General features: G+C 35.1%; 3 protein-coding genes across 4 annotated transcripts; all 3 read left to right on the top strand.

The window, feature by feature from the left end:
- The first annotated feature begins 2025 nt into the window (after positions 1 to 2025).
- On the top strand, positions 2026 to 4108 carry LOC125222930 (putative pentatricopeptide repeat-containing protein At1g77010, mitochondrial). The gene has a single exon (XM_048125828.1). It carries the CDS (start codon positions 2040 to 2042, stop codon positions 4098 to 4100), a length of 2061 nt encoding a protein of 686 aa, XP_047981785.1. The 5' UTR covers positions 2026 to 2039; the 3' UTR covers positions 4101 to 4108.
- A 1154-nt stretch (positions 4109 to 5262) lies between these two features.
- Positions 5263 to 11029, top strand: LOC125222931 (2-oxoisovalerate dehydrogenase subunit alpha 2, mitochondrial-like). Of its 2 annotated transcripts, XM_048125831.1 has the most exons (10): positions 5263 to 5399; positions 6917 to 7066; positions 8618 to 8755; positions 8845 to 9027; positions 9271 to 9428; positions 9498 to 9597; positions 9709 to 9820; positions 9910 to 10049; positions 10474 to 10659; positions 10732 to 11029. In XM_048125831.1, the coding sequence occupies exons 2-10, from the start codon at positions 7001 to 7003 to the stop codon at positions 10897 to 10899; spliced, it is 1251 nt and encodes a 416-aa protein (XP_047981788.1). In that variant the 5' UTR covers positions 5263 to 5399; positions 6917 to 7000; the 3' UTR covers positions 10900 to 11029. The 2 variants fall into 2 exon arrangements, with proteins under 2 accessions (XP_047981788.1, XP_047981786.1); XM_048125829.1 differs by lacking the exon at positions 5263 to 5399 and having other exon boundaries at positions 6626 to 7066.
- A 3-nt stretch (positions 11030 to 11032) lies between these two features.
- Positions 11033 to 16832, top strand: LOC125221352 (serine/threonine-protein kinase PBL34-like). The gene is made up of 12 exons (XM_048123474.1): positions 11033 to 11055; positions 11725 to 11958; positions 12112 to 12278; positions 12826 to 12965; positions 13400 to 13497; positions 14029 to 14369; positions 14668 to 15102; positions 15259 to 15419; positions 15775 to 15848; positions 15936 to 16083; positions 16190 to 16339; positions 16569 to 16832. Exons 1-12 carry the CDS (start codon positions 11033 to 11035, stop codon positions 16644 to 16646), a joined length of 2049 nt encoding a protein of 682 aa, XP_047979431.1. The 3' UTR covers positions 16647 to 16832.
- The last annotated feature ends 391 nt before the right edge of the window (positions 16833 to 17223 follow it).

Consider the following 17223-nt stretch of genomic DNA (forward strand, 5'->3'; position numbering starts at 1 on the left):
TCAGAAGAACATATTTAATCAATTGATTAGTGCTAATAAAATAAAACAGTAGTATACCATTTCATATTTTTTAAGTGATAACAATATTTATTATTTACTACGTCTTAAGTGTTCAAAGAATTCAGTATTATACGTTCCACGAAATCAATGGTTGGCACAAGGGCCATAAGCTCAATATTTTTATTATTCGAGTTTGGTTTAGTGCTTAATAAAAAAAACATGAATTTTTTTGGTATAGTGTAATCAAATTAGGCCAACTATTATTTGTACAAATTAATAAATATAGTTTGAAACGCATGGCTTCGATTTATTAGTAATTAATGCAGAGAATTGGCCACGAAATACTATTTATTAATTAGCTAATTAAATGACCAAATTAAGTTAGGGGTGATGTACTAATTAATTGTTTTGAGGCAATTAATTGATATTATAACCAAAATAAGCGCCGTGTTATAATGCACTATACTAATCTAGCTAGTTGTTTTTTAAAAAAGACAATGTTATAGGTTTGTAAAAACTAATTACAATTTAAACCGTTAACTTTGTTATTAAAGAAACAATATATTTTGAAAAAAGGATTCTATTCTCTCCCTTCTCGTGTAAAAACTTATATCGATACAAGCTATCCATTTATTTATGTATTCCAAAAAATTATGACAACAATATTTAAGAAGACAATTTAAGAATTTAAATAAATAAGAATAATTATAGTATTGAGGATATGTCATTTCACTTCATAAAAAAGTCCATTTCATATAGATCTCATTTGATAAAATCTCGTAAAACTTTAATGTCTTTATATAGAATAATGAAATTAAATTATACTATATTAATATTAAAAATTTGACTTAAAAACTAGGAAATCTCCAAAGTTTATATTTACATGCAATACCCCTTAAATATTAACGGCAGGCCCAATTGGTTTTAAATTGTAGATGTATTGGTAAATTGTAGAACTACTTTCCAGTTCTCATAGATAAATGATTCATTTTTTCATTAATAGTAAATGGACCTCATGACACTATACTAAGTTACTAACTTTAACCGTATACTCGTATTATAAACTTGTAAAAATCAGTTGCATATTCTGTTAATTTTTTCATCCACTTAATTTCACCACATCAAATAATTTCTTATAACTCATGTCAAATTAAAATGGGTGATCATTTAATCATGAACAAATAGAGTATTTTTATTAGCTAGATAATTGTTTGAGCAAATATTATTTGTTTGTAATTGCCAAATGACCGTAGTCCATCAATAACAATTTTTGCGATAAAGTACATGGTATTTGTATCGCATATTCGACCTATATAGTTTTTGCAGATTCAAATTTGTCAACTTAAACTCGAAATCCAACTCCATCAATCGCTTACGGCGACATGAGACCATTCCTATTAGAAATAGATCACTCGCACCCCTTAAAAAGCATCATAAGGAGAGAGAGTTATCCATTCATTTATGAATGAGATATGATCTTCTTCAAGTAGATGAGGAATAAAATTTAGAGATTTTAACAATCCCTCGTATATGTTGGCTGGAATGAACATCAGACTTCTATACGGCGTCAGGTGATAAAAGATAAGAGAATGAATATCTGTCTTCCACTCGTGAGGTGGGCAACAGATAAGAAGATCCATTATTTTAGAAGGTTTCACAAAATGAATGATCCCCTCTTCATTTTTACATGAGTATAAAAAGAGATTTAGAGATCTTAACAATCCCTATCTTTAGTTCCGATTAATTATGATTATATTCATCCCAAGCTTTTGAAATAAGAATGGAATTGATGAATTCAATCTCATGAAGCCGATCAACTGCCCACTTTCTTGTCTTTAACATTATTTTCCTTTAATTTGCTTATAAGTGGAAAATTTAGAAAATTTGAAAATTCAAATTTAAAAAATAAAGTTAAAAAGTTAGGAAATTTCAAGAATTTGTATTATTTGGGCATAAAATAATTCAATTTTAGGTCTAATTCTGGCCCAACTTAAGGATTGAGATATCCCCAAACTGATTTTGTAGATCAATGCCTAGGAATGGACTTCCTACACATGCAAACATACGCACGTTTACTCAATTCCTTGAACTCCCAAAATTGCGTCAGACAAGGGAAGCAACTCCACCTTCTTTTCCTCAAAAATGGCATCTTGTTTTCCACTCTGAGCATCGCCAATCGTCTCCTTCAAATGTACGCGAGGTGCGGAAGAATGGACGACGCCCGGAACCTGTTTGATGAAATGCCCCAAAGGAACTGTTTCACTTGGAATACTCTTCTCGAAGGGTATGCTAAGTCAGGCCACAAGACTGATATGTTAGACCTCTTTCACTCAATGCCCCAGAAAAATGACTTCTCATGGAACACGATCCTTTCCGGGTTGGCCAAAGCGGGCGAACTGGATGCTGCGAGACGGTTGTTGAACGAGATGCCGAAGAAGAACGCTATTGCGTGCAGCACGATGATTCATGGTTATGCAAGAAATGGGAGGCCGGGGATGGCTCTGGTTTTGTTTAAGGAGTTCTTGAAGTGGGAAGCTGTTGAGAGTGGAGGGGCGTTGAGGTGGGACCCGGTTGTTTTAACGACACTGGTTGGGGCTTGTTTGGAGTGTGGGAGTGTTGATTTGGGGAAGCAGGTTCATGCTAGGATGATCGTTGATGGTGTGGAGTTTGATGCTATTTTGGGGAGTTCACTTGTTCACATGTATGGGAAATGCCGTGATTTGGATAGTGCTGATCGGACTTTAAATGCGATGGATTATCCAGATGATTACTCTTTGTCATCATTGATTTCATGCTATGCAAATTGTGGTAGGATGGAAGATGCAAGAAGGGTTTTTAAACTTAAATCAGACCCTTGTGTTGTTGTGTGGAATTCTTTAATATCAGGATATGTTGCTAATGGTGATGTGGATGGAGCCTTGACGTATTTTGGTAAGATGCGCCAGCAAGGGGTTGTTGGAGATTACTCTACATTTTCTAGTGTTCTGAGTGCCTGCAGTAGTGTAGGAGTTCTAAGGAATTGCGCACAACTGCATGCACATGCTCATAGGTTGGGGATCGTATATCACCTTGTTGTTGCCAGCGCCCTGATTGACGCATATGCCAAGTGTAGGAGTCTTGATGATTCTTGCAAATTTTTTGGTGAGCTCAAAGCTTATGATACTGTTTTATTGAATTCTATGATCACCATCTATTGCAACTTTGGTAGAATGGAAGAGGCAAAAAGCATTTTCAGTGGCATGAAGTTTAAAAGTTTGATCTCATGGAATTCAATGCTAGTAGGTTTGAGTCAGAATGGCTACCCTGTTGAAGCATTAGAAATTTTCTGCACAATGAATAAAATTGATTTAAACATGGACAGATTTACTCTATCTAGTGCCATTAGTGTTTGTGCCAGCATTACATTGCTGGAACTTGGTGAACAGATTTTTGCTAGAGCTACCGTTATTGGTGTGGATTTTGATAAGGTCATAACGACATCCCTTATAGACTTGTATTGTAAGTGTGGTTATGTTGAGGCTGGTCGCAAACTGTTTGACCAAATGGCTAAATCTGATGAGGCTTCTTGGAATTCAATGTTGATGGGTTATGCTATGAATGGTTACGGAGCTGAAGCTTTGTCTCTGTTTGAGCAGATGAGACGTGATACTGTTAGACCGAGTGAAGTTACATTTACTGCAGTTCTATCGGCTTGTGATCATTCTGGATTGGTAGAAGAAGGCAAAAAATGGTTTTACTTAATGAAGCATCACTATCATATTGATCCTGGGATTGAACATTACTCTTGCATGATTGATTTATTAGCGAGAGTAGGTCGCGTTCAAGAAGCTATTGATATCATTGATAAAATTCCACATCTCTCTGATTCTAGCATGTGGTCAGCGATTCTCAGAGGTTGCATAGAAAGTGGAGACAAGCCACTTTCGAAGAGGGTGGTTGAGAAAATTATCGAACTTGATCCTCAAAACTCCGGTGCTCTTGTACAGTTATCGGGTCTAATGGCCTCTACTGGAGATTGGAATCAGTCAGCACTCGTGAGACAGTTTATGAGAGATATGAGAATCCAAAAGAATCCCGGCAGAAGCTGGTGTAATAGTTGACGACAAATGCAGATTCATTTATTCAGGTGACGACAAAAGAATCCCGGCAGAAGCCTGCTTCCATATATTGGATGTGCCAGTGGTTTGGGAGAAGCTCGTTTGGATTGGAGATAGACCTCGGCTCACCTTTAGTTGAATAGTCATTCTGGCAGGAGATGTCCCAACCAGAGAAAGGTATATTTATCTACGCCTTCGAACACATCCATTATTTCAGTAAATTAAACAATCATCAAGCTTTATTCTAAAGAAAGACCTAAATCTGCCAAATGGAAATTAGAAGGCTGAATGCATGTTTTCTAAATTTCTGGTTGCTTACAGCTCTGTTTGTTAATTAATAGCTGTACATATATTGATGCTGATAAGTCTAAAGTTTGGGTAAGAAGGCACAGTTATCTTTTGTAGATTAGACAACACTCAGAGACTTTAGTATGATTCGTTGTCTTCATGTTTAGTTTGTATTCTAAAACATCGATGTTATTTGCTCTAAAAAGCTTTCTGTTTTATCTTTATATAATCTAATAATCAATTAGACTAACAGAATTCACTCTAAGATATCATTCCGTGACCAAATTTTTGATCTGAGTTTATTGCAGCCCAATCATATGTTGCAACGTCTTGTGTATAGGTATCTATAGAATTTCCTAAAAATATCTTCTCTAGTTGTTAGAGATATGATATGTCTAAGGAAGTTAGTTGAATCCATTTATAGACTACTTCAAGGAAATTTACTTCCTTTTAAGATGTGTGGTGATGAAGCGTGAGGCTACACAACTAAATGAGTCTTATTCCTGACATGCACATGGTTTTGCTCGTTCAATTGAAGAGGCAACTTGATTTATTTCATGAGTGCCGTGCGGATGAAATACACTTATACATGAAAGATGATCGGTTTTTTTTTTTTTGGTAGAAAACGCGTCTTTTATAGAAACCATGTTTGAGGCTTTGAGCTCAACGATGCATTCGCAGGAAAGACCGCGATCAGAATTCTGATCAGCAAGGTAAGTTTGGATGTCCAAGTTTACATTATTTGCTCTGTTTTCTGCAATGGAAAATGAAATATGATAAGTTAGTTTTGTTTGTTTGAGCCATCTTCATTCTACCCCCATTGGATGCTTCTATAGTTCTATTCTAGATTTTGAAGTTGGATTTAATGTTGTTAGGTAGAAGATGAAAGATATCATTATGGCATTCATCAACTTTATACACCTGGATATTTGAGGTTGCAGTGGTTGGTGTCTGGATTTAATGTTACACAGAAACTACCCTGCTCCACTCTGTGTTGATGTCCGCCAAAACTAGGTGAGAGAGCTTGTTTATTTCGATTATGGTTTATTAATTCAAATTAGGATAGCATTTTTCAATTAGATTTTTTAATCTCTATTAAAATTAGTATATTAATTAAACTTAATCAGTTCTCCCCCACCCCATTAATAATGTCCCGAAAGCTTCTGTTTTCTTGTGTTCGTCCACTTCTTTTTCTTGTGTTCGCTCTTTTTTGTTGTTTCTAAGATAGAGAAATTTCAGAATATGGGTCTCAATTCGCTTATCATTCGTAATTTGGTCGCTGACCTTTCTGACATTTAATCCATTTTTCTGAAATCTCTCATTTTGGATATTATTGAGTGTCGTTTGGGGTAAGTTTGATTTCAGAATTAAAAGCTGTTAGGTGGCAAACTAAGCCAGGTACGATATGGGAAAGTATCATCTATCCATTTAGGTTTGTACTAACAAATACAGGTAAATTTTTTAAAATGTGTTAGCTAATTCAGAAATCAAGAAATTCAACATATGATTTGAGGTCGTTTTTGTAGTTTGATATTAGTATTGTGTAATAATTGTTGCGAAACCAACTCAACCAAAGTCAAAAAGCAATTGAGATAGGATTGGAAGAGACAAATAAGGATTGTCATGTCTAGATTAGTTCAACTCAAACTATTATTCAAGCACAAGATCAGAGTGACACGTGAAAGGGTGATGGGGTTGTCCCATCTCTATCTCTAACTTTGTCCAATTCTCCACCACCTTTCTCAAGTGTGTGGTTCTCATCTTTATCAATACAATCAATTTTTAAGAGCTTGTTTAGTACTAGCACTGCTAGATGAGAAAACCAAGTATCAACTAAAAATATAGATCATAGATATAAAAATTAAAATTAAGTTAGTATTGATTTTAATATGTTGCTTCCCTAACACACCCTAAGATCATAGGTTTCAATCAGCTAATGTGTATAGGTGTAAGCATTACCAAGTTATCTCTTTTTTCAAAATAATAATAATAATAATAGTGTATTAATAATGGCAATAATGAGAGAAAACGTAGGAGAGTTGAACTCCTTATAATCATAGCACTCTAAACTAAAATCAACTTTCTGATTTCCCCTTTTTTGTATATTTATTTTCAGCTAATTAAGTACTCCTATGAAATATTTATATGCGTGTGCCATTCAATAATAAATTAATTAGTAGCGTGTCACATGATAAGGATGTAACTCATTTATGTATTTAAATAGGGGAGGATGAGCTAGCCATTTTGCTAGACAGTTATAGTTGGGTACTCTCTATATCCATTAAATTCAAGCCCACCAAATATATATCTTTCTACCATACCATTTATTGTGATCATAGACAGACCTCTGCAAAATTGATTATACATACAGTACAAGGTCATATATCACATGTTATAAGTTATAACAAAACACACACACACACACTAGTGAGATCTTGCAAGATATGGGGTCATGGTTTGCAAGATCAAGAAACATCCCATATTTGCTCAAGAGAAACATCTCTTTCTTACATGCAAATTCTTCTTGCAAGACCTTGCCTCCTTACCAAAGCTCTCATGGGTTCCGGGAGAGTCCGGCCGCCTCCATCTTGTCGTTCCGGAGGTTGGAATCCGCCATGGCCGGAAAACAAGCTCAAGCTGTAGCTTACACTGATGATGAAGTTGATGATGGTGAAAACCAGGTAGCTAATTTTGTGCCATTTCTTGCTCATTAATGAATCCTTCTTTAGTTTGTGCATGCAATCTTTTGTTAAATCATGAAATAGAGTACCTTGGATACTTCAGAAAAATTTAAAGTTCCCATTTATGAAAAGAAATTTACATGGAAGAAATCAAGATGAACACTTCAGTAATTAAAATACTAATTAATTTTCTAAATTAAATGCAAACAGTATATATGCAAATATAACAAATACGTGTTCCCTATAAATTGTTTTCTACCTCAATTCCAAAAAATGTGATTCATTATAAATGTTAATGTACCTGCCAGTTTTCGAATTGTCATTTTCTATAAAGTGCTACTACTACTAGTTAAAAAATTACAGTATGCTACTCTTTTTCTTTTCTTTTTCTGATATTACACTGCATAGATACCGAAATTATCTTTGTGATGTTGTTTTTAGGTCATTATCATCTTAATTTGGCCTTTTATATTAATTTCATGACAAATTTGGATTTTGGTAAATTTAGTGGTCCAAGCCATGCCTCATTGTAATGTGACAAAACATGCTGAATTTTAAGGAGCTAGAAACAAATCGGTCATACAACTGCAAGAAAAATTTAAAAATACTCATTTCGTTTTATTTAAAATGGTCACCTTCTTGAATGATATGTCATTTTAGATGATATTGAAGTTTAAATACACAAATTAATTAAATATTTTAATGTAAAGAAAATAGACTATTGAAGACCTTTCTATATATTAGTGTTAATGTTAAAAAGGTGCTTTAATTTAAAATATGCAGCTCATTAATTAGGTATTAAGTATACTTATTTTGTCACAATAATTGTCAAGTCATATGAAAGAAAAGGAAAGATTGGACCGCTACATTATTAAGCACTACCTAAGTTGTATGTGTATTTTGCTGATGGATGATATAGTTAAACATTTTATTCAATTTGACATTTATGTCACCTACCTTCGAAATCTTTTTTATTTTATTTTATCATAACTCGTGATACATAATGAATGGACCTTTGTTTATATATCATACCTTGTGAATGTTATGTACCATATTTTCCCTCTGAAATAATAAAATTCTATAGAAAATTAACAATTAGTATTATATTTTGATGGGCTACAACCTCATCAACTAAGCCCAATAAGAAAATAGAATATCTGGGCAGCCCATTTGTGACTATAACTGTCATGTTTCAGCAACTATAGCATAAAATATTTAAAAAATTGAATACTTCATTTATTGAGATATTTAAAAAATTACTAAATCAAATAGTTGGTGTTTGATTCTATTTAATTTAATTTAATTTAAAATAGTCTATAATTAAACTAAAATTATTACGACGTGATAAATCAATATTATAACTATTAATATTTTAATTAAATCATAGACTATTTTTAAAAAAAACAAATAGTTCATAGTATTTTTCAAAATTATATCAATGAATAAACTGTTTCAAAAAATTAAATAAACTGCACAACCAAACATTTTTTTAAATACTATCATTCATGCATTCATTTATGTAATAATAATTTACTATACAAATTTAAGCAGAGCATAGAATTTCCTGGTGGAAGGGTTGGATTCACTACTCAAATGCAATTCATTTCAGAAGCCACTGACAAAAGAGTGCCTTGTTATCGTGTTCTTGATGATGATGGCTTTCCCATTGCTGGCACTAAATTTGAGCAGGTAGGTATTTATATAAATATAATGGAAAAAGTTAACGCCTTTAGATTCTCTAATTTTGTGCTTCTCATCTCTGCGTGACATGCGTTTAGCTGGACGAAGAAACGGCAGTGAAGATGTACAAAAGCATGGTGAGCCTTCAAATAATGGATACCATCTTCTATGAAGCACAACGGCAAGGGAGGCTGTCGTTTTACTTGACCTCAACGGGCGAGGAGGCGATCAACATTGCAACCGCTGCCGCACTCTCACCTGATGACGTTATATTGCCACAGGTATATAGAGTTAATATATCAAAATGGAGTAGTAAAATTAGCTATATTTATCTTTCTTTAAAAAAAATTTAATGACTATATTCTGTTTTTACTACTAAGTAACTATTTTATCTGTTCAATCTAGGTATATATGCAAGTTTTGTATGTTAAATGATAAACATGTATATCTGTTGGTTGAAATTTGCACTCTTGCTAGAATTATAAAGGATTTAATGAATAGTTTTTCCTTGTCTGTTTGATCAGTACCGGGAGCCCGGGATCCTGCTATGGCGCGGTTTCAGCATTGAGGAGTTTGCCAACCAATGTTTTGGGACTAAAGATGGTCATGGGAAAGGCAGGCAGATGCCAATACACTATGGCTCCAAGGACCTCAATTTCATCACTATTTCATCACCAATCGCGTAAGTTGTCTCGGCTTCTTCATGATCAAAATGACGTCATTTTTACACTGCTGGTGCTTTGTATGCCAGGACACAGCTGCCTCAAGCTGCTGGCGTCGCCTACTCTCTCAAGATGGACGGGAAGGAAGCGTGTGCGGTTGCTTTCACAGGGGATGGTGGCACCAGTGAGGTAATAATCACGGGGTTTCCATGAGACTTATATAGTGGCGGCTTCAGTTCTCTCTTTACATCGATATGAGATATTTGTTCGTTAGATGTTTGACATTGGCATATTTGGCAGGGAGATTTTCATGCTGCTATGAATTTCGCAGCAGTGATGGAAGCCCCGGTGTTGTTTATATGCCGCAACAACGGATGGGCTATAAGCACCCCAGTTTCAGAGCAATTTAGAAGTACCATACTTTGTTATTATTCTCATGTTATATCTCACATTTCATTAACAAAGATGATGAAGTTGTGATAATTGATCATGCCTTTGCAGGCGATGGGGTAGTTGTGAAGGGGCAGGCGTACGGAATTCGTAGCATTCGCGTCGATGGGAACGATGCTCTCGCCGTTTATAGCGCGATCCGTGCAGCTCGGATGATGGTCGTGCGCGAACAGAAGCCCGTGCTAGTTGAGGTATGCATAAGTAGGGGTGCGTATTTGTTTATGCATAAGTAGAGCCTAACATAATAGTATTCAATATTCGATAATCAACTACAAACATAGTACTAGTGTCCGGGATTAAATGGTCCACTTTGTTGCTGCACAAGTTTCAATAAATATAAAGGAAAGTGGGTCGAAAAGGTTAGTGGAATGTGGGTCAACTTTTATACGTCATTTTATATAAAATGTGAGTGTAATGCTTTAGTGAAGTGTGTGGTCCATTTACCGAAAATAGTAAAAATGAAAATGTGACATTTAGCGGTGGATATGTGAGACATTATATTATTTCTGATTAGATTTTTGTAAGGTTTAATTTGACACCAAGTTTTTAATCAAAATGTGCCTATTTTCAGTTTAGTTTGGTTTACTATATGCAATAATAAGTGCAACTTGTTAGGCACTTACATATCGAGTAGGGCATCACTCGACATCAGACGATTCCACAAAATACCGATCAGTGAACGAGATTGAGCAGTGGAAAAGGACCAGAAATCCAATGACCAGATTCAGAAACTGGGTTCAAGCAAATGGCTGGTGGTCAGACGAGGAAGAAACCGAGCTTCGTGGGACCCTCCGGAAGCAGGTAGGTTTCCCCGTCGCATTAAATCATACTACTATGTTTTATGAATCTATCTCGACTGACGGATTCTATCAGGTGTTGAAGGCCATTCAAGTCGCTGAGAAAACAGAGAAACCGAGTCTCGGAAATTTGTTCAGCGATGTGTATGACAAGGTGCCCTCAAATTTGCAAGAACAAGAGAAATCTCTGAGACAAACCATCAAAACACATAAGCAAGACTTCCCAGCTGATGTGCCTCTCTAGTTTTCTTGTTTCACAATTTCTCATCCATCTATGTATGTATGTATGTGTATGTATGTATGTATGCATTGGATTTAGTAAATGTGTTATTGCAATTGTAACAAAATAAAATCAAGAATCCAAGATTAACATAGCCATGGCTTCGAAGTTTCTGAAGATGTTGGAATTCGAGGCACCACATGATATATAAAGAATCATAATTCTTTTATTAAAAGAAGAAAAATACTCTATTCTTCCAACAATAGGAGTATGAAAAAAAAAGAAAAAAAAATATTCTATCTATCCAGTAACACTAGTCTTTTTTTTTTGTTGCACAAAGTTGTAAGAAATGAGTTATTAATCGTGAGTTAAAAAATTTATTGAGATATGAATCTTATTTTTATATAATAAAATATAAATATAATGAATTAGTTGAACGTGAAGTTTATTTATTTATTTTATTGAAATAGTAAAGCATAAATATGAAAACAAAATGCGAATTTTATCGGCGGACAATATAAACTTAATTAATCATATTTGATAATTCAGGGTAGAATGGTGATACTATAAGGAGGTTCTTGGTATGATGGAATGGAATAGTGGAATAAAATGTGATTCCTACTTTCATTCTATTCATTTGCTTGGTGTGATGAAATGAATAAGTGAATCGATTAAAATGAGAAATCAAAGGAATTTCTTAGCTTTTCATACGAAGAAAAGCGAACGCCTCCTAAGGAAGGTCTAAGATATTGTTAAATATAAGGAGTACTTGATCTTGAAGGGCATATTTGGAACAAAATAATAGTCTCGATCTTGAAGGGTATATTTGCGATATTATTGAAACTGAAGCTCTATATCGTTTGAAAATGGCGGAAAACAGTCAACAGTTATTCATCGGTTTTTTCACAGAACGCCTCTTCGTATCTTCCGCACACAGAAGCTGTACAGCTCCAAATACAAAACCAATGCTGAATATTCTCAGGATTATCCCCATATATTCGTCACATATTCCTTATTGTTTCCTCCGAAGTCGATACTGTCATGGAGATTAAGGCAGAAATGCTCCCCGTTTCCGATAATAAGGTAATATCCCACTCGATCGTTGCTTTTGAACCGCATTCAATTGTAATTTTGCTATTTCCGACCATTTACTGCATCAGCGCGATATAAGCCCTAGCATTCATTAAAAAGAGTTGAATTTTCTGAATTACGCATGTTTTCTGATATGGAAATCAGTAGCGGAGAGAAGCCTTCGCGTATTTTGATTGTGTGTGATTCCACGAAAGATCGGAGTATTCATGAGTTTAGTAAGACGATTCGTCAAATCCGGATGTGCGGCGGCATCTTACATCCGGGAGATACAATTAGGGTTTTTGGGGTGCTTCATAAAGTCTTGCATCCCAGTAAGTCTGTTGTTTAGTAGACCTTTAGCAGGTTGCAATTTTCAGCTCTCTGTTTTGAAATTCTTTCATGTTGAGCTGTTTAAATGGCTTGTTAGAATGTGTCAACTTGTAATTTCTGACAAGTGCTATTTTCATGTATCTAACGGCTAGAGCCATGGTGATTAAGGTGTTAAGAATCATACACTCGTCCATGATTGTTGATAACATTACTTGCCAGCTGCTCAACCAATTTTTTCTGTGCAGCAACAGTTTTATGCACTTATACACTAGATGTAACAGCTTGCTCCCGATTTGCTACTACACACTGGTTATGAAACAATATATTGAGGACTTAAGACGCAACCGGCATAAATATGAACCTGATAGAGGATTTGATTTGTTGTTACAGGAAAACGTTAAAAATGTGTCGCAAATGTTTGCCAGGGTCTAGGAATATGATCACATAAGACACTGGAAATTCTTAAGATTCAATTAGTTAGATTAGTCATATTTTAGCCTGTATCAGGTTGTGCAATTGTTTGTTAATTTATTGTTTTGTTATCTGCAGTGGGTTATGTTATGGGAGTGGCTCCTGCGAATTTCCTTGGAACAACACATGCCCGTGCAGTGGAAGAAGAAGTTTCGAAAAAGGTCGATATGTATGTGGGCATGCTCCAGTATAGTGCTGAACAATGTGAAGGAGATAGGGTAATATATACGTACCTTCTTGTTTTTCAAGTTAAAAAATAATCATTGTGGCAAGCAGTCTCTAACAAAAAAATTTTATTCCATAAATTGGACATGGACCTGTTTCCTATTCCTTGCTACATAAACAACGTGATTAAATGTGTCTAGCGAGAGCCAATGTACATTATACTCTATGGCCTATGCTACAATCAAGTTATAGTTAATGAATTGTTAGATTTCTGGGTAATTTTTGCTTGTATTCTTCCAAATAAATACGAAGGTAAGCCAATAGTCTGCTGATTTTCTTATTATTTTATTTAGTAAACTGTGACCACTTTGTTTCCAAGTTTGTGTTTCCTAGACTATATTTTAGTTTTAGGTGTATCATTATTTATTTCCAATTCCAATAGTTGAGAATTTTATTGTTAACAGTGACTGAGATCCTCTATGTGCAGGTTGACATTGAGGTTAAGATCACTGCTGGAACTCCACTAAGGAAGGCTATCATAAATGAAGTAGCTACTTCTAATGCAGCTTGGGTTATATTTGATAGGTACAATTTGCTATAGATATTTGAATAATATATGGAGAATATCAATATGTTACATTTATATTTTTTAGGATGCCAGAGGATATATTCTGTGTTTTTTAAGAAATTTTTTGTTAATGTGTGTTAGTCTTCTTCAAACCATTTTAACAGTTTGATTTCTACTCATGCCAGAACGCAATTAAAAACATTTATTTTTTGCCATTGCGTTCTTTTTGTACAGAACACTTTCAATATTCTCATCGTTAAATTCTTCTCCCAAATCTTCTCCAGCAACACCCATATTTAGCATTAAGTACTTTCTTTGGTTTCCTTAAGGAGAGGGACAGATGGAGAGATTACTTTGACTAGATTGAGGAATGAGGGAGCCTAATATCTAAAAAATAGCTAGAAATTGTGGATTTCAATTAACTCTAATAGATTTTTTTGTTCTACTCATATTGATTTTTTGGATAAGTTTTAGTAGTACTATGTTTATATTGGTCTTTAAAAAACTATTGCCTTATACATGGATAGTTGATAATGTTTCATTGACAGGCCTCTAAGAAAGGAATTGAGGTACTATCTGAAATACATTCCTTGCAAGGCCGCCCTTGTGCTTGATAACTTTTCGCTGCAAATTCTGGAAAATGAGTATTCCAATAAGGAAACTGAGCATTTTGACAGTAAGCAGTTTTACTCGCTTTCCAAGCCTGTCCCACTACCACCAGTTAGTGATAATGAGAATGAGCAGCCAGTCAATACTATGAACGGTCATAGATCTCCAGAAAGTTCCGATATGGCTAGTATCTGGCCGTTGTCATTCACATCAGATTCCAAGGAAGAAAGCATTGTCTCCCAAAGTGAGACTCAACCAAGTCCCAAGAAAGAGGACTCAGGTTAGAGGATACATATGCATTTAAAGAATTATATTCCTAATCCAATAGTTCTTAATTTTAAAAAAAGAATTGAAGGCATCTGTCAAGAAATGATACTTTCATGCTGAGTTTAGTGGTGGTCAATGGTCTTTCTTTAAGATGGACTTCATTTGACCCGTATGGATTTTGGTTTTATTTCCCTCATAAGATATTCTATTATAGTCATCACATGCATATCTTTTCATGGTGCAAGTACAAGAATTCTTCCACATTTGCACTAGATACCACATTTCCTGATTGTAATGAATGGTGTGAACAGGTAATACTAGACAGATTATGGAATATTATGCCCCAATAATCTCAAATCAAAAAAGAAGGCCTAGCCGAAATAGATACTCTGATGTACCTGTGCTCTGCGTTACTTGTGGATTAAATACGGAGTTGGACTCAATGAGATATAGTTATCCTGAGATTCAGCTCGCAACCAACAATTTTTCACCTGATAATTTACTAGGCGAAGGTGGATATGGTCTTGTATATAAAGGTGAGCTTAAGGATGGGCAGCATATTGCTGCAAAGGTTCGAAAGGAATCAAGTACACAAGGGTTTTCAGAATTTCACTCTGAAATATTTGTCCTCAACTTTGCACGCCACAAGAACATTGTGATGCTTCTTGGTTTTTGTTGCAAGGAAAACCTTAATATCCTAGTCTATGAGTACATCTGCAACAAATCACTGGAATGGCATTTATTTGGTGAGTGAATTTAGTATATAAGAGAAGTTCTGAAGCTACTTGTTTGCCTATCATTGGTGTTGTGTTTGTCCATCCATCTCTAACTTTATTTAACTGGTCTCTTGTACCTCTCTCCACATCTCTATCATCCATGCCCAAATTATGGAATGTTCACAGGTAATACGAACAAAGTTCTTGAATGGCACCAACGACATGCTATTGCCATTGGAACTGCCAAAGGGTTGCGCTTTTTACATGAAGAGTGTCGGGGAAGCCCTATAGTTCATCGGGACATGAGACCAAGCAATATACTGCTGACATGTGACTTTGTTCCTATGGTAAATTCTAAGACCCTATATATCTCAACTGAACTAGTGAACGCCTTAGAGCATCTCCAATGGAAGAGGTAAATAGAGAGGTTAAGAGTAATAACTACCATATATACCTCTTCTTAAAAAAAACTCATTTTTCAATAGGAAGGTTATTTGAGAAGGTATATTTACCTTTTTGAAGGATATTTGAGAAGCCATTCATTATTAAAGAGGAAAGATTTCACCACGTCTTTCAGAATTTCATGCTCTGCTGCTGCTGCTCTATTAATCAATTTGAAATTGATATGTCCGTCAACGATTTAATCTTCTGCGGTTGCAAGGCCTCATGTTTCTAATTTCTGTCTAAATCCCTTATAAATAGCTGGGAGACTTTGGCCTCGCAAGGTGGAAGACTGATGAGGGTGAAATACAAACAAGAATTCTAGGCACTCTTGGGTGAGTGTATGAGCTATAAATTATGTCAAAACTACATGCATATCTCGTTAACACTTGATGTTACTGTGTTACTGCCCTATACTTTAGATATCTTGCACCAGAGTACGCAGAGAACGGTATTGTCTCAGTACGAACAGATGTTTATTCGTACGGTGTTGTTCTGATCCAACTGATCTCTGGACGCAAGGCAGTGGATTCCAAGAAAGAAGACCAGCAACCATCACTTAGACAATGGGTATGTTCAGCCAATATTTTTTCTTCTTAGTCCTGTTGAAATTGGTTTATTCATCTCAACTACCACTCCCAATTTCTAAAGAAGGCAGACATCATGACATTTGCAGGCATTACCTCTGATTGAGAGACTTGCATTACACGAGCTCATTGATCCTCGTCTCGGTGAAACATACAGCACATACGAGCTGTACAGCATGGCTAAAACAGCATATTTATGCCTCCAAACTGAACCTGAGAAAAGACCATCAATGGCAGATGTAAACTCTTCCCTGCTCTTTTGATATTTTTATGAAAAGAAAGATTTGCTATTAGATTGCATGTTTTTCCGGGGAAGAATGAATACAACACATATCAATTTTTTTTTTCTGATTCTCCTATTTGCGCACAATCAGTTACATCTACCTCCATTTTCACAAATTTGTTCGTATAATTACGCTTTTTCAACGCCCAAAGCTACTATTGTTCATTACATGATGATGGTTGCAGGTGCTGCACCTTCTTGAGGGGGAAATTGATCATTTTAGCCACCTCACAGAGCAGTTTATACCACATTATAGTACGTGAGGAGATGGAATCATGTCGGCTAGGGTGACTGCGGCTGATGCATACCATTTCGTATATTGAACGCAGGCTGCTGGTTACCCCCTTTTGTAAGCTTGGCTTTGTCTGCTCTATATGTGGACGTTACTCAAATGTTGCAATTTTTGTTTTTCAGATTAAATTAGCTAAACAAATTTAGTTTCTTGTTTAGTAGTGTGTTTGCTTTTTGAGCCGTTCTTAATTTAGTAGTTGATACAATAATTATCTCCACATTGAACGGCTGAAAATCATGCTTCCGCAGCCACATAAACTTGAATACACCAAAAATGTGGAGATAAAAGAAGATCCAAAGTGAATTATTGCACATTAGATTTAGCAAGTTGTTATATTTGCATAAATCACTTGACAATATGCTTATTTTTTCTTTTGCAGTTTTTCAACAAATGGAAAAATGAAGAAAATATAATAAAGATGAGTGGGCATATAATCATTCATCAATCACTAATTTATGATGCATTTTTCTGCAGTAATCAGTCACTGTTATTGGTTTTAAAATAGCAAAATTTTTTATATTTAAAGACTATTGCAGTAATCAGTACAT

Source organism: Salvia hispanica, chromosome 4 (genome assembly GCF_023119035.1).
Source record: "Salvia hispanica cultivar TCC Black 2014 chromosome 4, UniMelb_Shisp_WGS_1.0, whole genome shotgun sequence".
NCBI lineage: Eukaryota > Viridiplantae > Streptophyta > Magnoliopsida > Lamiales > Lamiaceae > Salvia > Salvia hispanica.

What these genes read in the sequence shown, in the direction of transcription:
- LOC125221352 (XM_048123474.1), top strand. Translation starts at nt 11,033, where the DNA reads ATGGCTTCGAAGTTTCTGAAGAT. An exon ending in AACCATCACTTAGACAATGG is followed by an intron (nt 16,084 to 16,189) that starts GTATGTTCAGCC and finishes TGACATTTGCAG; the next exon opens with GCATTACCTCTGATTGAGAG. An exon ending in AAAGACCATCAATGGCAGAT is followed by an intron (nt 16,340 to 16,568) that starts GTAAACTCTTCC and finishes TGATGGTTGCAG; the next exon opens with GTGCTGCACCTTCTTGAGGG.
- LOC125222930 (XM_048125828.1), top strand. Translation starts at nt 2,040, where the DNA reads ATGGACTTCCTACACATGCAAACATACGCACGTTTACTCAATTCCTTG.
- LOC125222931 (XM_048125829.1), top strand. Translation starts at nt 6,830, where the DNA reads ATGGGGTCATGGTTTGCAAGATCAAGAAACATCCCATATTTGCTCAAG. An exon ending in CTGGCACTAAATTTGAGCAG is followed by an intron (nt 8,756 to 8,844) that starts GTAGGTATTTAT and finishes ACATGCGTTTAG; the next exon opens with CTGGACGAAGAAACGGCAGT. An exon ending in GGGATGGTGGCACCAGTGAG is followed by an intron (nt 9,598 to 9,708) that starts GTAATAATCACG and finishes CATATTTGGCAG; the next exon opens with GGAGATTTTCATGCTGCTAT.